The following is a 23,116-nucleotide window of genomic DNA, read 5'->3' as shown; positions in this document are numbered from 1 at the left end:
TAGTAAGTCATCAACTGGTACTTTGTATTTAGTCATTACTTAGTAATTAGTCATCAGCAACAGACGCAGTGAAATCGGCGCAAAAAGACTTTCGCCTCGCGCAATTTAGATCGTCAAAGTGCCTCCCTAATTTTCTTGTGTTTCGCCGCCATCGAAACGCATCCGCCGCGGTCGGACTCGAACCGGGGTACTGCGGCTCAGTGGACGAGCGCCTTCACCACTGAGCCAGCGCGGGGGGGTTTTCTCAAAAACAATTTTCACTCGGGAGAAAAAAAGTTTATTTAGGATTTTTTCATTGTCCAGAGGAGAGAAAATAACCGTAAAAATTTCCAATTGGAGTTTCCCGCAACCTCACTATGCACTGTAAAATTCGGTTTAAATGAGCTGTTTGGAAGTCCCCCCCAAGCATTTGGAGCTGTCCATTGTGGCAAAGTCTTTCTAGGTGCTAAATGCTGACGTCAGTCGCATGTCGGTACAATGAATTCCCGCTTCGTCTGAGTCATGTGAAAGAAACTGGTCGAAGTTCGGTAATGTGGATACGAGGCTTGCAGGAGAGCCTGTGCGAAAAATTGGAAGTGGTTTAGCTCTGGTTAAACCTGGAGGATTGCGAAAGCAACGAGGAGATAGAGAGAGAGGCGATGGAGAGCGCGCGGCAGCGGCGGCGGCCCCGGCACGCTAGCTATGCGCCGCTACTGCGCATGCGCAACTGGCGAGCGCGGCGGCGGCGCCTCTGAGTCACCCGCGCAGCGACGGCGCGCCAGCTTTGCGCCGTCCTCGCGCATGCGCAGAATGGCTTTGCCTCAGCTCCGCGAAATGGCTCGGCGACTCGCGTAGTGTTGCTTACGCAACAAAAAAACCTGTGTGCGTCCACTCGAATCTTAACGTTGGTAAAGGCGCACAACCAAGCATTTTGGTCAAATGTTTAGGGGAATCCCCCAAGGTGGAGTAGATTTGTAATAAGGGAGTAATTACTCATTGGCATCCACCCGACGGCTACAAAGTGGTCCTGGGTTCGAACCCCGGACCAGGACGAATTTTTCTTTAACTACGAAGTTTCTGAGAAAGCTGTATAGCTTTCCTTTGTAGCCGTATGGCTGCGCTCGGGTGGATGCCAATGAGTAATTACTCCCTTATTACAAATCTACTCCACCTTGGGGGATTCCCCTAAACATTTGACCAACACAGTTCCCACTTCGAGTTATTGATCAATTCGCTCTCGTCCTACCATAAGCTTGCCGTCCTGGTTAGCTCAATTGGTAGAGCGACTGCTCCGGTGTAGCGGTGGTCCTGCGTTCGAACCCCGGACCAGGACGAATTTTTCTTTAACTACGAAGTTTCTGAGAAAGCTGTATAGCTTTCCTTTGTAGCCGTATGGCTGCGCTCAGGTGGATGCCAATGAGTAATTACTCCCTTATTACAAACCAAGCATTTTCCTCCCCAGCAGTTAGGACACTGGCTATTCTGACTGATCCAGTGCTTTCCGTCGATTGTGTTGTATGCAGTATATCGCCATCTTTTCCTGAAAAGGCTTTGCAGCGTCTTTGTTTTGGTTCAAAAATATCATTGTTTACTTAGGTTTGGATTCTGGGGGTTTAACGTCCCAAAGCGACTCAGGCTTTCAGGAATGCCCCAGTAAAGGGCTCCGTAAATTTCGACCACCTGTGGTTCGTTAACACGCACTGACATCGCTAACTATACGGGCCTCTAGAATTTCTCCTCCATTGAAATGCAGCCGCCGCGGCCGGGATCGAACCCACGTCTTTTGGGTAAGGAGCCGAGCGCCATAACCACTTAGCCACCGCGGCGGCCATTATTTACTCATTTCTGAGTTAAAAGTAAATTTTCTTAACTAAATGCACCCTGATTATTTTCACAATTCCAATTTTTTTAGAAAGACAACGTGATAAAACCGGTTTACATTATAAGCTTTCAAAATGTATTTAAATTTTACACCTCTACCATGATCGTCCGTAATTTTTGTTTTCTTAGCGGCGATCGCTGCCTCAAGGCATAAATCGGATTAATTTTATGAACGTGAACGGGCTTGCTTAACGAATGAAGTCATAAGGGGCCGGTAATTGAGACCCCGAGTCCAAGCCGCGTATAGAAGGTTTAGCCGAAAGATTGGTGGCTGCAAGGTGGAGGATTCTGGTTAATCTGTGCTTTTGATGCGCACCCAAGCAACACCGGTAACCGGCCCAATACTAGAAATCGATGGTCTCACTCTAGTCATTTGTACGACCAGCCTTGCCATTACGGACCAATATTGGGTTCCCAATACTATTGGGTCGATTACATTGCGAATGCAATATCGCAAATGAGTGTGATATGAAAGCCGATCTAAATCATATGTTCTGGAACTGCCCGCAGTCCCTACCTGCGAGTCGATTCATTACCGACTCTGCTCATTGGGAAGCTCTATTGCTCAGCCCCGACCCGGGGACACAGATCCAGCTCCTCCAGCTGCATGGCTGAAGACGCCGCCGCTGCCCAAGGGATAGCGGCCGCCGTTTAAGCGGGGGGCGACTTCTGGTCGCGCCCCTACATCCTCTGGAAATAAAGTTTCACCACCACAACAACCCTGATCCTTTGTAATACCGGCCTTTTACCAATACGGGCCAATATTTGGTTCCCAATACTGGGAAGATTACTTGAGCTGCTTGGGCACCTATTGCTGTACCGTGGAATTGACGCCTTCGGTCATAAATCCGCGCGCGTTTCTGGCGCACAATATCAAGCATGGTAGGATGAAAGACAACGACATAGACGTCTGCACCGCCCGTCTCTGCTAGCGCTTGTAGCAACGCGAAATGTATGCGGGTATCAGGACACGCACGTGCGCGCAGTCCCGGCACCGTATACGTCGATCCGTCCGCTTCCGTCACATTTGCCTGCTCGAGCGACGAGTCACCACCGGCGCCGGGCCACGATCCGTGCACTCTTCGCAGGCTACTGACGCGCCGCGTACGGTTGAATGCCTCGCCGGCCTGAGTGCGTCAGTATAAAACAGTGCGCCCATCCTTCGATGCTGCTGGATCGGCGACGACGACGTTTTTTCTCCTCTATTGCATGCCCTGCTGCCGACGCGCTATTTCGCCGCGGCAGACGCAAAGCACCAAACCAGCGCAGGTAATCAGCCCAGTATGGAAAATTGTTGGATTCAAGCAGGTCATTTATTGGGCCATCATTTGCCAACATGTTTCCAACGCTGGGCCAATCATCTGTGCGGCTTGGGCAGGCAATCGCGTGATACCGCTCGCTTCGCCCAGAACTCTGTGCTGCGCGTCTCTCCGGGGAAGTATTTCGTGTGTTCCAAGGTGAAACTGCCGTCACCTTATCGGAGGTTCAAATTCACAAAGAATGAGTCGTGAGCCCGACCACCACGGCAAAGCAATTTTAGTCGGATACATCTTAAGGATGAACCGCTCAAATCCCGTACGCCCCGGTGGCTCAGTAGTTATGGCGCTCGGCTGCTGAACCGAAAGACGCGGGTTAGATCCCGGCCGCGGCAGCCGAATTTCGATGGAGGCGAAATTCTAGAGGCCCGTGTGCTGTGCGATGTGAGGTGCACGTTAAAGAACCCCAGGCGGTCGAAATTTCCGGAGCCTTTCACTACGGCGTCCCTCAAAGCCTGAGTTGCTTTTCAATTCAATTCAATTCAATTTTATTCAACATCTTGAGGATGTTGCGTACGCCGACAAAAATTGTTGGGTGCGCCGATGTTAAATCCCAAAAAACCAAACCAAATTAAACGAGAGGTCCTTGTAGCGGTCCTCGGCTGTGGCTGGCTACAACCCCAGTTTGTACGACGACGCACAGTTTTACCGGCACACAGTGTATACGTTATATCGGCGGCGTGCTTATGATAAGTGCGCGCGTCGGCGAATAACGGCATGCGGTTCCGTCAGCGACCGATTCAAACAAACCCTGTTCCCTCACTCTCGTCTCTGTGGCTTGCTCGTCGAGACTACGAACAGCACAAAAAAGAAAACTGCTCGTCCGTCACGTGATCGAGTGTGTGCGGCCTTGCGTTGTGCCACATCCGTTTTGTGCGTGTGCCGTGCAAGACGCACATGTTCCCCGGCGGGTGCCGTCGCCGGCTGTGGGTAGCAGTAGCCGCGCCGGTGTTGCCAAAGCGAGCAGCGGTGCGGTGTCATCGGGTCCCCGCCGCCGCCGCTGTGGTTGCTGCTTCGAGTTACATGCGATCTATGCTGCACCGAAGCGTGGGAATCCGGACGACGCGCGACACTGCCACAGGTAGGTTCTGACGGATGCAGTCGCTCGCTGTTCTGTTCGCGTATCCCGCTGAAGATGGACCACGTAGTCTTCGCCTCACGGATGACCGCGTATACCCAAGTAGCACAGGTAACCGGCCCAATATTGGAAATGGATGACTTTATTCTGGTTCTTTACAGGAGCGGCTTTTGCCAGTGCATTTCTAGTATTGGGTCAATGGCATTACTCTGGTCCTTTATAGGGCCGGTTTTTGCCAGTACGTTACCAATATTGGGCGATTACCTGTGCTGCTTTGGTAATGTCGTGGAAGAACTACCAGGGCAGTTGTCCGAAAGAAGCTGATAGTCCTTGAATTTCTATGGATGCGAAATTCTAGAGGCCCGTGCTGTGCGATGTCAGTGCACGCTAAAGAACCCCGGGGGGTCGAAATTTCCGGAGCCCTTCGCTACGGCGTCTCTCATAGCCTGAGTCGCTTTGGTAGGTTAAACCCCATAAACCAAACGAAACCAAACGAAACCAAACCAGTCTTTCAAATCGACGAAGGGGGTTATATTTCATTTTATTTGCCTCGGTTTCAAAGTTGCTAGCCTCTTTCGTGTATGCCCCGCCGCGGTGGCTCACTGGTTACTGCGCTCGGCTGCTAACCCGAAATACGTGGGTTCGATCCCGGCCGCGGCGGCTGAATTTCTTGAAGGCGAAATTCTAGAGGCCCGTGTGCTGTGCGATGTCAGTGTACGTTAAAGAACCCCGGGTGGTCGAAATTTCCGGAGCCCTCCACTACGGCGTCTCTCATAGCCTCAGTCGCTTTGGGACGTTAAAACTCCAATAAGCCAATCTTTCGTGTATGACGCAAGCTCATCGTGTGATTAAAGAAAAGGGTTTGGCTAGTTCGAGCCAAACTAGCGGGAAAGTAACAAATGATTGTGAAAGAGAAGCGACGGAAGTATAACAGGCTAGAAAGGATCCGACGGGACACACGCTAGAGAAAGTAGGGCTATTTAGTGATGAGTGACTGGTTGCGATAATGTGTCGCAACTAGCGCGAAAAGAACGTCAAGGAGGCATTGTGTGACGTCAGTGTCTTTTCGCTGCTAGTAGTGTTTTTTTCTTCGCGCTAGTTACTGTGGCGCAATCGGGAGGTCATTGTCCTTACGCACGTGTGTTCATACCAGGAAAGTTGAGGCACCGACACGGCCGCCAGGACCAGGAGCGTCATCGACATAAATTTGGAGATTTTGGGCAGTTAGTGGCTGATAGTGCTGTCAGCTCGGACCAGTTGGTAATCTAATGTAGCGAAACAGACCAGATCGCGGTGGTTGCTGTGAACTAAGAACTAATTCAGAAATGCGCACGTGTGGATGAAGGGCAGTGCGCCCCGTCTAAGGGCAGTATGAGCACGAAAGTCAGGCACGAGACAAAAATAATGGTTGGTAACTTGGAGAGTTGAAAACTGGGCCTGTTATACTACAGCGACAGATGGGCGACCACTATTTTGTATGCTCATCTAGCGCTCCTGTCACCCCGATGAGCGGTCTGCAAGTCTTCATTCTGATGCACTCGCGTGTAGTGCGACCATTATCAGACGCAGATCTAAGTATTTAATTTTAAAGGACAATAAATAGCCCAACAATGATTATTGACACCCTAATTAGAACGATGCGTTCGATGACCATTCCGGTATGCACGAAGGAAGCCTGTCACGAACATAAAGAATGCCGTTGCATTCGGGGCTCAGAAAACCAAGACTGGTTTATTGAGGTTTAACGTCCCAAAGTGACACAGGCTATGAGGGACGTCGTAATGAAGGGCTCCGGATAATTTCGACCACCTGGCGTTCTTTTCGGTGCACTGACATCGCACAGTACACGGGCCTCTAGAATTTCGCCTTCATCGAAATTCAGACGCCGCGGCCGGGATCGAACCCGCGTCTTTCGGGCCAGCAGCCGAGCGCCGTAACCACTGAGCCACCGCGGCGGGGCAAAACCAAGACTGAAAATAAAAAAGTAGTCTTTCAGTGGCAAAATTAAGTCGGTCTTGTTCTGTAGATCATTCATTGAGACATGCCATTTCGTTCCAAAGAACCAGCTAAGACACCGCTCAGTGAGCTTGAACAGTGCACGAAGTCTGTTCAAAGTTCTCATGCAGCGAAGCGATTAGCTGCGATAAGCGATCTGTGCTGTCTGCGTGACGCGAAGTTCGACTCGGCGCCCATCCAAGCGAAGCGCAGAGTGATTCAGCGAGGAAGGTTCGGTTCGCTTTATGTGGTTTAACGTCCCAAAGCGTCTCAGGCTATGAAAGTCGACGTAGTCAAGGGCTCCGGAAATTTCGACCGCCTGGGGTTCTTTAACGTGCACTGACGTCGCAAGTACATGGGCCTCTAGAATTTCGCCTGTATCGAAATTCGACCGCCGGGGCCGGGATCGAACCCGCGCCTTTCGGGTCAGCAGCCGAGCACCATATCCACTGAGCCACCGCGGCGGCTGTCAGCGAGAAAGGCGTATGAGCTGCTGGGTACTTCGGAACAAGCGGCTATAGGACATAAAATGGGTGACTGACTACCATTTGAATTGCATAGTCACAATCTGTCAAATCAGTTAAAGCGGCCTTGGCTCCAGGGGTCGTTCGTTGTGAATTTATACGAGCGCGATACAGGTCGCAACAGCTGGCTATGCTATGCATAAAATAGGCTGGGCGCTGTAGAATAAAAAAAAGTTACAGGTCACTGAGGCGACCCACATTGATAGAATGCGGAAGCATTGATGCCTCCTTCACACTCGTCGCCTCGCTTTGCTTCACTTAGACTGTTTGCCTCTTTTTCTTTATTTTTACTTTTTCCAATTTTGACGTCTGCCGCTATTTTCATGTACCCGCACTATATGCACGTCTGGGGCTATTTTGACGCCTTAATGACCTTTTGGAATCTAATTAATTACCTAATTACTCCAGGTCAATCAAATTTGGTGTACAACAGCATTTTTGATCCTCTGTCACGTGGTTGCGCTTTTTCCCGCAATTTTGATGTCTAGTACTGTTTTCATGTCGTTCCACTATATCGACATCTGATAATATTTTGACGTCTAAGTGACATTTGTGGCTATAATTAATTAACTAATTACACCACATCGACCAAATTTACCAAATTTCACCACATCATCCTCTATCACAAAAAAAAAATCATTTTTTCTCGCTTAACTCTCACACGAACGAAGAAACCGCTGCGGACACGTTCTGCGGAAACGAAAGCATCGACATAGCCAAGTAATCCTTTCGCATTGAAAGAAAAATAGTTCTCTGCCCGCATCCCCCGGACACAACGGGCTTAACTATGCTGTGCAGCGTATACGCGATGGTTGAGCGTGAACTGCTGACTCAGGTTCTATGCTTAGGTCTGAAGGGGGCTTGTTGTAGAAGCTAGCTGTTGCGCACTAGTTAAGGTATAACAACGCCTTGGCTGAAACCTGCATGGTTTACATCGTCCAGTAAGACTTTATGCTCAAACCGGATCAGGATTTGCAGAAGGTTGCTATTGATAGCCTTTGACCAATACACTTAACACTGCATGAAGTTGCACTGAAGAAGAATCTGAACTCGTATTTTTACCGCTGGAACTCGGTCTACACTTTACGAGCGTTCTTGGAAACTTCGAATTATTGCCCTGTGCGGCCGGTTTCAGTAATTGAATTCAAATTAAAGTCGGACTCTCGCCTTTATTTTTTTTTAATTTCCCGCAGACGGTGGGAGGAGTCGACCAACCTTTCAACCAGTCCTGTGGTGGCTTGCCGCTCTGCCATCGGCGGAGTGACACGTGTACTGATCGGCGAAAGCAAAGATTCCACGCGTATTTTTATTACCGTGGGCCTAATTTGCAGCTATGTAGTCTCTGACTGCACCTATTTATTCACGGAAACCTAAGAGAAACAAAATAAAAGCGAAAGCAATGTCGCCACGCGACTGCCTGAAAGGCACTCCATGCGTTGGTCGACTCCTCCCCCCGTATGCGGGGAATTAAAAAAAAAGGAGGGAGCCGGACGTTAATCTGATTTATTAGGGAAATCGGCCGCACAGGGCAATAATTCGCAGTTGCTGAGGATGCTGGGAACGTGTAGATCCAGTTCCCGCGGCAAAAAGACGAGTTCAGATTCCGCTTCAGTGCACCTTTATTCGCTGACTCTTTGCTCAGAAGCACGACCGTCGTAACCACGTGACTAGTTGAGAGGTTTATCATAGCGGAGATTTACAAACGTGGACGTAGTATACCCAGTTAACGTATACGCCTTCTTGGCACTCGCATATTGCACGCTGGGGTACGAGGTGGGGCGCACAGCTGGCATGCGGTAATCTGGCAGTCTCCACTATGCCAAAACTCTCATACTAATGCAACCTGCTTGAAGAGATAAACGGGTACTATCTCGGCACTGTTGGGCCACCGCGACCTTCGAGGCCCAGCCCACGATGCGAAGCTGTAGCTCCGATTGTGAGCTGCACAGAACAGTTTCCCATCGCACCTGTCATTATAGCCTTTAAAGGGAGGTTTCGGAGAAATTACTACTTTGAGTCGCCGAGGTGGCCCGTACGCCGCGGTGGCTCAGTAGTTACGGCGCTCGGCTGCTGACCCGAAAGTGGCGGGTTCGATATCGGCCGCGGTGGTCGAATTTAGATGGAGGCGAAATTCTGGAGGCCTGTGCACTGTGTGATGTCAGTGCACGTTAAAGAAATCCAGGCGGTCGAAATTTTCGGAGCCCTTCACTACGGCGTCACTCATAGCCTGAGTCGCTTTGGTACGTTAAAATCCCCATAAACACGCGCGCGCGCACACACATACGCACACACATACGCACACACACGCACACACACACACACGCGCACACACGCACACGCACACAAGCGCGCACACGCACGCGCACGCACTCGCTCATGTGCGCACGCGCGCACACGCGCGCACACACACACGCGTACGCGCGCACACACACACACACACACACACACACGTGCACACACACACACACACACACACACACACACACACACACACACACACACACACACACACACACACACACACACACACACACACACACACACACACACACATGCACACACTTACTCACGCACACACACACGCGCGCTCACACACGCACACACGCACGCACACGCACATATATATGTACAGTCTCTGTCAAAAGTAACCAGGCTGCATGGTTTGCTTCTTGCTTGTATAGTGGAGCCCTTGTGGCTTTCCTAAAGATCAAAAAGTGTTGGAAGGTAAGAAGACCCCCAGTCCTTACCTTTAACGACCATTTCAGCTTCAGGGATGCTGTAAGGGCTCCACTGTACGAGCTAGAAGCAAACCATGCAGCCTGGATACTTTTAACAAAGACTGTACCTGTATGTACTTACGTATGTGTGTGTGCGTGTGTGTGTTAGGAGCGTTTCCTTTGAAACGGTGCTGGAGGAGGTGCCTTGGTGCTCGGTATTTCTTTTTCTCCATATTTCTGTAACTGATATGTCTGATTAGAAATTAGCCATTTTTTCTTTTGATACAAATTCTATTACGCAGCGCGGGCACCATGAACCGGCGGAACATTGTGCGTCACGGGGTCCTCTTCTCGCTTCCATTCCTGGGGATCCTCGTATTGATGACGTCACCATCCTGGCGCCTGGCGGGGCGGGGCAGCGGCCCTCCCGTTGAGTTCCTCAGCAACCGCTTCTTGAACTACGACCCCGACACCCAGGAGCCGAGGGACCCAGGCCAGACTTGCTCGCTGCCTGCCTTGCACCCTTTCCACCCCGCCGTGTGGCCATACCTGAACCCAATCACACCCGTCGTCTGTAAGGTATACACGTCGCTGGTCCCGTCCGTACACTCTTAACCCGAATACACCTATATGGGAGTAAAAAGGAAGCCAGCTGTCCCCTAACGCACACCCTTTTTTAAAGGGTGTGTGCTAGAGGACAGCTTTACTCCCTTTTTACTGCTTTCTGTTCCGAGTGTATCGTATTCTTTGTTTTGAAAGAACGAGTGTGCACAGCGGGATGTGGCTGTTCGATGAAGGCTATCACCGTCATCATCAAAATCATCATCATCAGCCTGACTACGCCCACTGCAGGACAAAGCACTCTCCAATGTCTCTCCAATTAACCCTGTCATTTGCCAGCTGCGCGCACCGTGTCCCTGCAAACTTCTTAATCTCATTCGCCGACCTAAATTTCTTCCACTCCCTGTACCCTTTCCTTCCCTTGGAATCCACTCTGTTACCTTTAATAGGAACCAGTGGTTATCTTGCCTTCTCATTACATGACCTGCCCAAGCCCATTTCTTCCTCTTGATTTCGACTAGGATGTAATTAACTCGCTTTTGTTCCCTCACCCATTCCGCCTGGTTCCGGTCTCTTAACGTTACAGTTATCATTTTTCTTTCCAAAGCTCACTGAGTTGACCTTAACTTAAGCATAACCTTTTTAGTTAGCCTCCACGTTTCTTCCCTATAGGTGAGTGCGGGTAAGATACAGCTGCTGCATACTTTTCTCTTCAGGGATATTGGTAAACTGCCATTTATGATCTGAGAGAACTTGCCATGTGCGCTCCATCCCATTCTTATCCTAGTTGTTTCCCTCGCATTATCCGGTTCAGCGGTCACTACTAGTGTTCCTATACCGTACAGGAACACTAGTCACTATACCTGCCCTAAGTAGACGTATTCCCTTACCACTTCCAGCACCTCGCTACCAATTGTGAACTGCAGTTCCCTAGCTAGGCTGCTGAGCATTACACTGGTTTTCTGCTTGTTAATTTTTAAATGTGCAGAGAGAGATAGGGAGGAAAACACATATTCGATACAAACCGCGCATACTGCAGTTGCGACAACGGAAAATATACCAAGTTGACAGCGACACCACCACACTCTCACTAAACACATCAGAGCAAACGAGTGCCACGATGCCAGTGCCACCTTTCCAGTGTGACAACATCGGCGCCAGTATGGGTTACTGGAAAACCAGAATGGCTTCACCGAAAGTAGCATTTTCGCTACACTGCGGCATGAGAGCGTTTAATGCTGCCGCCAGAAAGTCTTCAGTGAAAATTTGAAGCTCTCGGTGCTCTGCGGCGCCCCGGTGCATTCCGTGCGACTGAAAAAATTGCGTGGACACTTTGGCAACTAAAGTGTTGAGAGGCGAAAGCCGAGGACACTATGCCGTGACGACTTCCGGTGGATGTGACGTCATATCGTTCCCGTGGCTATATCGATTCGATGCCCAAATTGTGCATCTTTCGGGGATCTTAAGTGTTAATTACGGCTCATTACACATTTCTCCATCTAATTTGACAGAAATCCGACGTTTTTTCGACCATTCTGTGACAATTTTCACTATGCCGTGACGACTTGCGGTGGGTGTGACGTCACGCCGTTCCCATGGCTATATCGACGTCCGCGCTATTTCGATGCAATTTCGGCATTTTTGCCTATAATTAATTAACTAATTAACCTACAGTCATCAAACTTGGCTTCTACGTCCAGTTTTTCCTCCTCTTTCTGAAGCAACCATTGATTGGTTTTCTTCTATCTCTTTTAGTTCCCGAGTTAAACGCGTGTGACACGCTTTGTTAACGGACGACAGTATGAGCCATTAAAGGCTTTCGCCTTAAAATGGCGTCTTCCAATCTAATAATGAGGGTCAGCGCGGACTAAGCGGCGCGCTGTCATGGAGACATAATTAGGGTGAAGGTGGGCTGGGACAAATCTCGACCACCTGGGCGACCTGGGTTTCTTTAACGTGCACCGACACCGCACAGTGTTGTGTTTCCCTCGATGAAGGTGCAACTTTTAATGCGAAGGCATTTCGTGGTTCATCAGTGGCGTTCGTCCGCTAAAACAGATCCATAGCCAATCCAACACCAGCCGCATAACAATTCATTTGTCAGTAATTAAAAACAAAGAGTAAAATTAAAGAGTCAAATAAAAGACAAAAGAATGAGGCAAAGTACAAAAATAAAAACAATAAAAACCAACGAAAAACAAATAAGAATCGACAATAGCAAAAATAAACTAATGACTGAAAAAAAGAAAAAAGTAATGGATGGAGAAAGAGAGGACAGGGAAAGACATTCACATTCACGCTCTTAATATATATATAACTTCAAGGAGTATACGATGTGTTATGCCCATGTTTATATTATGTCTATGTTTCTGAACTAGCACGCTTTTTTCTTTGGATTGCTTGTGGAAATCTGTCAAACTTCTTTTCAGTTTTTCTGAGCTATGAATTGTCTAGATTATTGTTGTCCTTTGCACAGCCGCTTTTTGAAATGTTTATCCTTTACCCTGTATTATACATGTAATGCCCACCTGCTAAGGTCTCAACCAGAGACTGGCAGTATTTCAAATAAATAAATAAATTAAAAATAAAAATATGTAAATTGGTTTTTGAGGGAAGTAAATTGTGCAGTATCTGTCTCGCATATCTTGGCGGACACCTGAACCGCGCCGTAAGAGAATGGGGAGGGGGGAGTGAAAGATTAAAGAGAGAAAAAGGTGCCACAGTGTAGGTCTCGACCACCTGTTGATGTTTAACGTGCACTGACATCGCACAGCACACGGGCGCCTCTTGCGTTCCGCCTCCATCGAAACGCGGCCGCCACGGCCGGGTTCGAACCCGGGTACTTCGGCTCGGAAGACGAGCGCCTTAACCACTGAGCCACAGCGGCGGGTACCGCTCTTAAGCACGCAAGTTTAATTCTGTATCCCCCCCACAAAAGACACGGCCGAGATCATATCTTTCATCGTCTATGCCACCCCCACACATATGCTTAACCTTCAATCTATGAGAATGTGCTTCAAGTTTTCTAACGATTTTTTAAACCACCTTTGCCAGCTATTGCTCCCCTAATTCCATGACTCATGCTTGGCAAAAAATATTACTTAGGGGCAACGAACTTCCTGTTTAAAAAACTGTATCCCCTTCGCCAAGAGCGCAGCTGCTAATAAAAATTTTCTAGTGGCCAAAACTGTTTTTATGAAGTCTGCATTTTTAATGCTAAAGCACTTCTTCATTAGCAATCCTGAAAAAGTCGATGGGTCTTTGAAGCCTCGACCTTTGACCTTCGAACCTTCACCTCTGAGGTGAAATGACTTGGATACGGTGTGGCTAGGGCAGGTCATGTGGTACGAAAGTTTAAAATAAATTTTCTTGTAGAAAAATGTAAGGAAGTATCGAGGCAGGAGTCAAGCGAATTCGGAGGAGAAGTTAAGGCAATGTTTGGGCAGTAATCAAGGTCATTAGAAACGAAGTGTTTTCACACTTGATTCTCCCTTTAACTTCGCTAAAACTCTGTCAATTTTTTTCTTATAAATTACTCTGCATGTTTATTACACAAATCCTGTATGTAGCAGCGCAACGTTCGCAGTGTAAGCCAGCTTGTTCGAACATTTTGAAACGATCGGTTATTCGAAGGTCGAAATGCCACGGGTGAATAGTTCAGCTAAAGCATCTCTCTGTCTTTAGCAATGGCGTACGATTTTTGTTTTTTTCTTTCTTGCAAGGTGCGTCAACCCTGGCTGACTTACGTTGACTCCCATGGGAACCTTCGATTCAACGAGTCCTCCGGCTACTCACTCTCTAACCTTCAGTGCAGCTACAGGACAGTCCTCCGCGTCACCGACAACAAAATAACGTACAGCGAAGCCTTTCCCTTCACGCGGGACAAGATACCTCTAAACGACGGCACAATTACCGTCACCTGCAGCAACTTCTTGAAGTGGCCTGTTTACAGCAACATCCACACAGTGGTTGTGCGGCGGCGTGGCACTCCAACGAAGGCGACAGCGACCCAGTCGAACCGGAGAACTCGAAGACCCACGAGACTAAAGGCAGTTTCACGTAGTCTAAGAGACTCGAGAATACAGCTCGCGCGATCCAGGCAGCTACCGAATGTCCTCATCTTCGGCTTGGACTCTGTTTCAAGACTGTCCATGATGCGATTCCTTCCCAAGACCTACGACTACCTGGTCACCCAGCTGAACGCCGTCGTCTTTAGAGGCATGAACAAGGTCGGAGACAACACGTTTCCTAACCTGCTAGCACTTCTGACTGGCCAGCGAGTGGAGCAAGTCGTCAGACCCGGCCAGAAAGACAAGATATACGACGACGTCCACATCGTGTGGAAGGACTTTCAGGAGGCTGGATACGAGACGCTGTTCGCCGAAGACTTCCCGGCCTTCGCCTTGTTTAACTACCTTGCCAGAGGTTTCACAAAGCCGCCCACGGACTACTATCTGCGACCCTTCTGGCTTGCAGTATACGAGTCTTTCCTTCTGATGTCCAGTTCCGCGCTTTGCTTCGGTAACACTCCCAAGCACATGCTTCAGCTCGACTACCTGAAGCGGTACTTCGACGGCCGCAACGCAAGCGGCATTGAAAAGCCTTTCTTCGTCTTCTCGTACCTCGTCGAGATAAGCCACGATTTCTCGCAGCAGGTCGGAGCCGCTGACGACGACTTTGTGGAATTTCTAGCTTATCTTAACTCTACCGGTCACCTAGACAACACGTTTCTTTTCTTCTTGTCGGACCACGGGCACCGCTTCGATTCGATTCGATCGACATTCGTTGGTCGCATTGAGGAGCGTCTGCCCTTCTTCGCACTGAAGCTGCCCACCGGAACTGATTGGCTAAGGTCGCAGCAGCGGGAGGTTTCATCCGGTTCTACCCTTACTCGACTCGGCCTCTCTGACATCAAGTCGAACCTCGAATCGAATGCAGGTCGTCTAACGACCCCTTTCGACACCTACACCACACTCCGAGACATCGCCTCTATCGCAAGTGGCGCAGCTCTCAAGAACAAAGGCAACTCGCGCTACGGCATCAGCCTCTTCGACAAGGTTCCACGAGAGAGAACTTGCAAGCAAGCGGGTATACCGTCCGAGTACTGTTCATGCAGTTCCGAGGTTCCTATAGAACTTAACAGCCCACTCGTACTGAAGGCGGCCATGGCGCTCGTCGAAAAGGTGAACGACCTTCTGAACTCCGACGAACTCGATGAAGCGGTCGGGAATCGATGCGCCAGACTTAGCCTGCGGCGTGTCCACGACGCCCAGGAACTTTTCGTCGTCGACGACGTGAAGGAGACTGCCGACGCCACTAGACGGCTCAGGGTCACGGTCGAGGTGTTTCCAAGTGCCGCCATGCTGGAAGGCATGATGCTTTTGAACGACGACGAAGGCTTCGACGTCTCCGGGGACATAAGCCGGATCAACAAGTACGGCAACCAGTCGCACTGCATCCGTCATGAGGTCCTGCGCAAGTACTGCTACTGCCAAGCAAAAGTACCAAGTACTTCAGTCAACGACCAAGAACAGACTCTTCCGACAGTTACGTATCGAAACATCGGAGATGTCACTGGAAATGAGTCTCAGCACAGTTCTCGTCGAGGCAGGACATGACGTCCACATCCAGGTATAAGGCTACCTGTGTGCTCTCGGCGACATGCGTGAGACTTGGCTAAGAGATCGGCCTCAGAAAAATCTGCCGTTGCGCTGAGTTACAGAAAGGATATCGCAAGGTAGCGGCGTCCCTCATGTCGTCAAATGTGAAGACAAAGGCCACATGGCTCAGTGACGCAAGATCTGAATGGTTGAACAGCCGACCGCTGATCATCAACGTAATGCCCCCTTTGTGCGTACGAAAATATGATTTTTCGGGCCCGCAACTTCACTGCCAGTTATCTACAGCGCTTCTGATGTAATGATGTGTGTCAACTTGTGGAACAATGTGTAGGCATCACGACGGAGGGTTTCGTTGGAATTTTCTGACTATTAGGGAAATGTAGAACAATGAAAATGAAGACCATGAAATCAACGTGATGGAGGGCACCTATGACAACGCGCCGTGATGAACTCGCGTTCACAAACAACCTCAGTTCTTCTCAGGACCTCGAGCAGGGGCCTCTCAGTACGGAATCATTGACGAAAAGCATCCAACAACTTGAACAAAGGATCTTCAGGTTCCAGTTGTTCTGCTATATCAAGTGACAGAAGTGATTTTGGGAATATCACTCTGAAGCAGCGTGACTCAATAAACTGTTTTGACTCTGATGACGAGTAGAAGAAAATTTTGCGTGATGGTAGTCAATAAATTGCGGTGAATTGAATGCATCATTTCTTGTTTCCACTTCTTTAATTTTTAATGTCTCATAAACGAGCTTGTTGTACCACAGCGCTGGCCTAGTGGCTTGAGCATCTGCCTCGCATGCTGGAGGTGTGGGGTTCGATCCCCAGTGCCACCGGGTACCCACCGGTGATAAAATTGCGAGGACACTTTGGCAACTAAAGTGTTGAGAGGCGAAAGCCGAGGACACTATTCCATGACGACTTCCGGTGGATGTGACGTCACATCGTTCCCGTGGCTATATCGATACCCAAATTATAGATCTTTCGTTGATCTTAAGTGTTAATTACGCTTAATTACACATTTTTCTATGTAATTTAACACAAATCTGACGTTTTTCCGACCATTCTGTGGCAATTTTCACTATGCCGTGACGACTTCCGGTGGATGTGACGTCACACCGTTCCCGTGGCTATATCGACGTCTGTGTTATTTCGCCAAAATTTTGACATTTTAACTATAATTAATAAATTAATTACTCCACGGTCATCAAACGTCTCTTCTAGGTTCATTTTTTCTTCCTCTATCTGAAGCAACTATTCGTTTAATCCCATCTTTTTTTGTTCCCGAGCTAACACGCTGCCAAATATGTGACACCCTATGCTAACGGACGACAGTATGAGTTATTAAAGGCTTTCGCCTTAAAATGGGTACAAGCTTTCCCTAGTGCGGTGCCTGGGAAATGGGTCTTAGACCCAAACTTGAGTAAACCAAAAACACCTTTTGCCATGGCGCTCTTTTGCCACAGATATCCTTGCGCCATGAAAATTCATCATTCAATCAGCTTGTTCACAGTACTAGCCGCAAGTTTTGGGACGAACTTTATGATGACAACCATCCTCCAGATTAGACGTCAGTGTATGGCAGTGGTTAGGGCGTTCCTGGAAATGTATAGCTGCTTTTCCGCAATGCATGCGAGACCGATGACGCCCTGTAGTAAGCTAGGAAGCCTGAAAGCGTTTCTCGTGTGGTAAAAACTCTTTATGCTTATCACATTTCAACAAACTTTTTTAAAATGTCCAATAGTACGAGCAGGTTCAACGTAACCAACGCACGTTTTCTTCCTGAAATTCGCATTCCCTTCATAAACACTGTTTCAGGGGAATTAAACCAGACTTGTGATGATGTTTCTTGGGCCACTTAGGGGTGCATGTCCGTTCAGTTGCGAGAGAAGGAGCTAGAAGTGTTTGAGATGCATCTCGTTGCAAACTGGCAGCGTCCTCAAAACAACACGCTATTCCAACATCGTGAATGCTGAGTGTTGTGGATAAAAGCCCCTGAACGGTCTTGACTAGCTTCCCAACTTATTTCATGGCAGCATGCCGTACAGCGATACTTCAATTTTTAATGGAATACAAATAGAGATGTGCGAAATACAAATACGGCCACTGATGAATTTGATTGAGACACCAAGCGACAGAGTGAAGTTAATCCAAGTAACAAAGTAATTTTATAAATATACATAGAAAAAATCTAGGATAAAAAGGAACATGAAATTGTAATGCTGTAATTAAAAAAAAAGACGAGTTAGCTTGCGAAAGAATGAAATTCATCGAAGTAACAAAGTAATTTTATGCATATACGTAGAAAAACTCCAAGATAAAAAAGACGTGAAATTTTAATGCTGTAGCAAAAAAAAAAAGACAGATGATTTAGCTTGGTTAGGCATAAATACAACATAGGTGGTTTACTACTAGTTGTTCAGCTTATAGTTTAACTTGATTATCACGGGCTCCGCCTTAAAGGTATGACACGATGACTCTAACAGGCTAACGCCCATATATGCGGCATTACTCATTCTCTACATTCATAGACAGCAGGCAGTCCCCATACCACACCTGCCGCAGTAATGCAGAGGTTAAGCGATGCGCCACTTCCCTGCAATAACAGGTGCTGACACAGCTTGCGAAACCCGGGTTGCTTTTCCCGAGTAACCACTCGCGACTAATCTTTAAATGAATTGCCACCTGCCATGGTGTGATGTTTGCTCGCAATCTGGTGGGCAGGTTGTGATGACGTCACAAGGCCACTTGACATAGGTGTCCGACCTGCCACCCAGAGGAGTTTCACCCAGCTCTTGAAGATCGCTGAGAGCGGTCAAACATCGTAGAGTGGGGGGCTCTAGTTTTAGTGCACTTAAAAAATGTAATCTAAAGGCAGAGTAGTGCAAGCAATCCATGAACTCCGAAGGTACCGACATGTCACACCGTGAGTTCATTTCCTTGTGGGCCCCGTTTGCAGCGCCCAAGCGCCGCATTCAAACGGTTGACTTTGATGCGCAGGTAACGGCGATCCAGCGCTTCTCAAGCACGTCGCACTGTTTGTTGAGAGAGTGAAAAAAAAATTCCTTTTCGAAAACCTGCGTTGGATACACGCCGTGTCCGTGCGTTTATTAACATTAGTACTTCGTGATCTGAGCTACTAAATGAAGTTTTCTCGTAGCTCACCGGACTATTCAGAAGTTCCTGATGCGTGAGCCACAGCGTTACCGTCAAGACAAAAAAAAAAGACAGAAGAAGGTTGAGCGTGGTTAAGCGCGGAATATCGCGCAGTCGCACTAGCTACGGTGGGCACTTAAAAGAGTATATAACCTAACTTTTCGGTGTCTATTTCGTTCTTTGTAATGGTGAGGAAGGCATTAATACTATACATGGATTGCCACATGGTGTTCTCCTACGACAGCTAAATAATTTTTAATCGAATTTCTTTCTGCAAAAAGGGCCGAAGGTTGATAACTGCTACTAATTAACTTCATGTTATTATAACTGATTATTTCGCTATAACTTAAGAATTATACTACTGCGCAAAACAAGTATAGTAGGTCTCGGAGGGAAGCCTCAGTCTGGTAGCCGACGTTTCGGCAAAGCGGGCTGCTCTTCGTCTGGGCAAGTGCGGTGATCTTTAGCAGTGGTTACAAATTCACTGGCGATCATATAATGTGATGCGATAAATTGCGTTAGCCGTACTATTGGTTTACATTTCCTTCTTTTTTCATTTTTCATTTTGCGATGATCGCCTCCCATTGCCTTTGAATTTGATTTCGCCTTGCATTTTCTTTCTGCCATTGTGCCGGTGGACTTCTGTTGGACGGAAGCCTCTGAAGGGTGCTATACGTATGGAAGGGTATGAAGGGTGCAGGTAGGTAGGTGGATATATGGGTCCACCATCGGGGGGAGGAGTCTGTTGAGGTGGGTGGAAGTTAGTAAGCAGGTTTCCACCGGTGGTTGCACACACGCGAACGCACGCACGCACGCAGACCACAGTGGTTTCACCGAAGGAGGGCTATACTGCTAACGCAGTAATAGGACTTTGACTCCTAGAAGGAAGGACCGGTGATGGGGTGAGGACGTGTGGAGGAATGGCCTCAAAGTTGTGAACGTGAATTTGAAAAACTGCTGAAAATGCGTGCAGGCTGCAAGCGACGCGTGGCATGAGAAAGAGGGAGTCGTGTTGACCTGAAAAAAATGAAAAGGAAAAGAAACACAGCAGCAAAGCAGAGCCAAATGGGAGGCATAAAGATAGATACAAGAGGAGAGGGAAAGAGGACGGAAAATGCGAAAAATTGTCTTTCATGTCGCAGAGTGCCGGAAGAAAGGAGAAGGAAAAAAGGAGGGGGAGGACGGGGAGGGAGGGCGGTAGCGCGGAAGCAAAGGATCAATAAACAAAAGAGCAGCAGGTGCAGAGCAGACGGTTAACGTAGATAAAAATGAAACTATGAAAGTAACGAGAAAGAGGCGTTATGAGGCACGTGGAAGGCAGCTGTAGTGTGTTTTTCCTCTTGTGGTGTAATTCTCTTGGTGTTGTGACGGTGCACTTGTAATTCGTTTTCCCTCTGTTGCACATGGCGATGAAAACGCGCTTCCCTTTTATTTTAGCACTATTTTCAAGGAATTCATTGGTAAGCATATTGACAAAAGGATGTCGCATGGTCCAGTTAAGTTCTTTCTTTTCAATTTATTTGGTTTGGTAGCTTTCACACTGCCAATTCAAACATTCATTCATTATAAAGCTGTTACGGTGTTTATATTGCTTCATTACCACTTCTTTTGAAATAAAGGACAGGCTTATCTCTGGAGGGCAGCGCTATATATTTTAAAAATATATCCGGAACTTCGCTACGAATAGGTTTTAACGTATTCTGTCTCAGACCTACTCTGTACTCGCTGTTGCGAGGCCGAACCACAGCTCTCGTGACAAGTGGCCGTTCTCCGGCGTTCTGCATGCTTTTTTCGCACGTTCACACGCAAACGCGCTCAAAGTACAGTCAGCATGAGACACATATGTATAGCGCCTTGTTAAAATTTACGAGGCGTTTGAAATTACAGTAAGAAACTTTATTTTTATACTTTCATACACTTTCACAGAGCTAAAAATATTGCAGTGGTGATAAACAAAATATTTTCCTCTGTCCCTTTATAACGAAATCCTGTACAACCACTCAGAAGACCTTTGCATCGGGCGAGGGATTCGTCAAAACACCTCCTCTCTGGACTGTTGGAAACCAGTTCCGCCACCTCCACCGTGCTAGCGCGATGTGCTCACGATAGTCCAGTGAACAATATGACAGCGTCCAGGGCGCCTTTATTGCAAAGGTCAACTCAAGAACAAAGCGACTTTTACCCGTCAAAGGGCCCCCTCTCAGCCAATGGCGTCGGCCGCTTCTCATAGCCCTGCTAGTGTGACAATGCAGGGAGCGGCCCGAGAATGCAGGGAGAGGACTATCCCGATTCATCTGCCACTACATGCATTGTCACGCTAGCAGGGTCATGAGAAGCGGCCGACGCCATTGGCTGGAAGGGGATTTTTTGACGAGGAAAAACCGCTTTGTTCTTGAGTTGTACCCGACTATATAGGAAAACATTACCGAACGTACGAATCAAACATGATTTTAGCAAAAATACTGGCAGCAGTGACAGGTAGGATGACAGGCATCAGGCTTTGTGTATGTGCATTTAGAATGAGTTTTCCCTGCACGTAGAAGGTCACTATGTCGCCTATGACGGGGCTGACGGCTCCGACTCCTTCAGGGCGGCCTGCAACTTCTCCGCAGCCTCTTCCCCTCCAAACTTCAGTAGTACGCTGAGCGCTGTCTCCAAAGCGCCCTGCGTGCCGATGGTGATGCCCAGGTCTGCAAGCACCTGCAACAGTAGAAACACATTGGAGATTATCGAGGAGGAATGAGGGAGGCGGTCAATGGCGACTTTTCTGACCGCCTCCACACAGTCCGACAACGTCACTTAAAGCCTTAACCCCTCCCTCCTCCCCCCCCATTCCCCCCCCCCCCCCCCACCGCTTTCCTTCTTTCGACCTCCTGCTCTCCTCCATGCATTACTTAAAGGCGCTATCTGCCCCAAGTCACCCTTGAAGGAGCCGAGCCCGCTCCGAAACGTTGGGTTTTCAATTAAAGTTTTTGGTTAGCGATGTGTCAGAGTTTGTTATAGTCATACACCAACCAGGCAGGCAAGTCTGTCAACATGTTTAGTTTTCAGTCTATATACTTTTGATATAAAACCGATAAACATATATGGCTCATAACCGCCGCGGTGGCTCAGTGGTCATGGCGCTCGGCTGCTGACCCGAAAGACGCGGGTTCGATCCCGGCTGCGGCGGTGGCAGTCGGATGTAGACGGAGTTCTAAAGGCCCGTGTGCTGTACAATGTCCACGTTAAAGAACTCCAGGTGGTAGAAATTTCTGGAGCCGTCTACTACGGCGTCCCTCGTAGCGCTTTGGGACGTTAAACCCCTATCAAATATAAGGCCGCCATAGGCACTGTAAACAAGAGGATGATCAGCAGATTTCATTATGACAGTCATAAAGTTTGACCGTAATTTTACTGACGCGGAGAACAAAAAACGAAAGCGCATTTCTGAAAGCTACAGATATTATGTAAGTTCTGCAACATCACTGAAATGTAATTCCCTAGAAACATGGACAAAGACCGGGCCAGGAAGCTTTAACTTTTCGCGATGCAGTATAGCCGGAAAAATAACCCTGGTCAGTACATGTTATTTTTCCCCCCACTGGAAACGGAAAAAAACCATGCACTGTAAGAAATGGATATGTTCAGTCCTTCTTTTCTGCTCCAGTCCCCGACCCATTGGCTATAGTAGCAGAAGCAGTATCATCCCGGATTTATTAACACATGAGAGTATTTTTTCAGTGCTCCTCAGTATAAAATAAAAAACATCGTGTGTCTCTGCTGGTATTCACAACGCCTTCCTGCGTCGTTATGCCGAATTACTTGCGCGGTTTCTTGTTGTTCCCTTTCGTTGATCTTATTCTAATGGCGTTGTCTGACTGGAGGTTCGCACTTGTGCCTGCATCATGAAAACTCATGGAACACGAACTACGTAACTGACTTCCTAGGTACAAAAACATTCTCTCCAGCATTGACTTGGCGACAACCACACAACAAGTTTCTACAGTAAACTCTTTTTCGTCTGTTCTTAATAGTGCCGGTCAAACAGACGTTATATTTCTGGATTTTAACTAAGCTTTTGACACGGTTAAACATTCCGGCCTATTATTTAAGCTTGACAAGCTGGGTTTCCATGGTACTGTGGTCAAATGAATATCGTCATATGTTGACATGCGCCAACAATTCGCTGATTTCGAAGGCCATCACTCAGACGTTCTCTCTGTAAACTCCGGTGTTCCTCAGTGCAGTGGCCTAGGTCCTCTACATTTCTTAGTTTACGTGAACGACTTGACCATCTGCATTA

At 48.1% G+C, this 23,116-nt stretch overlaps 2 protein-coding genes across 2 annotated transcripts in view; one reads left to right on the top strand and one right to left on the bottom strand.

The window, feature by feature from the left end:
- The first annotated feature begins 3,934 nt into the window (after positions 1-3,934).
- On the top strand, positions 3,935-16,383 carry LOC149348933 (uncharacterized). Its single transcript, XM_089541037.1, has 3 exons — positions 3,935-4,257; positions 9,793-10,069; positions 13,774-16,383. Exons 2-3 carry the CDS (start codon positions 9,803-9,805, stop codon positions 15,667-15,669), a joined length of 2,163 nt encoding a protein of 720 aa, XP_089397163.1. The 5' UTR covers positions 3,935-4,257; positions 9,793-9,802; the 3' UTR covers positions 15,670-16,383.
- A 4,880-nt stretch (positions 16,384-21,263) lies between these two features.
- Positions 21,264-23,116, bottom strand: part of LOC149348932 (uncharacterized) — a 31,375-nt gene continuing 29,522 nt past the window's right edge. Inside the window, exon 4 of the mRNA XM_089585952.1 lies at positions 21,264-21,531. Coding sequence (XP_089442078.1) covers positions 21,388-21,531 — 144 coding nt within the window. The 3' untranslated portion in view covers positions 21,264-21,387. The remainder of the gene's footprint in view (positions 21,532-23,116) is intronic.

The sequence above is a fragment of the Amblyomma mixtum genome, chromosome 4 (assembly GCF_055824585.1).
Source record: "Amblyomma mixtum isolate Tamu chromosome 4, ASM5582458v1, whole genome shotgun sequence".
Classification (NCBI taxonomy): domain Eukaryota; kingdom Metazoa; phylum Arthropoda; class Arachnida; order Ixodida; family Ixodidae; genus Amblyomma; species Amblyomma mixtum.
The sequence above is the reverse complement of the archived record's forward strand: the minus strand, read 5'-3'. Positions and strand labels throughout refer to the sequence as shown.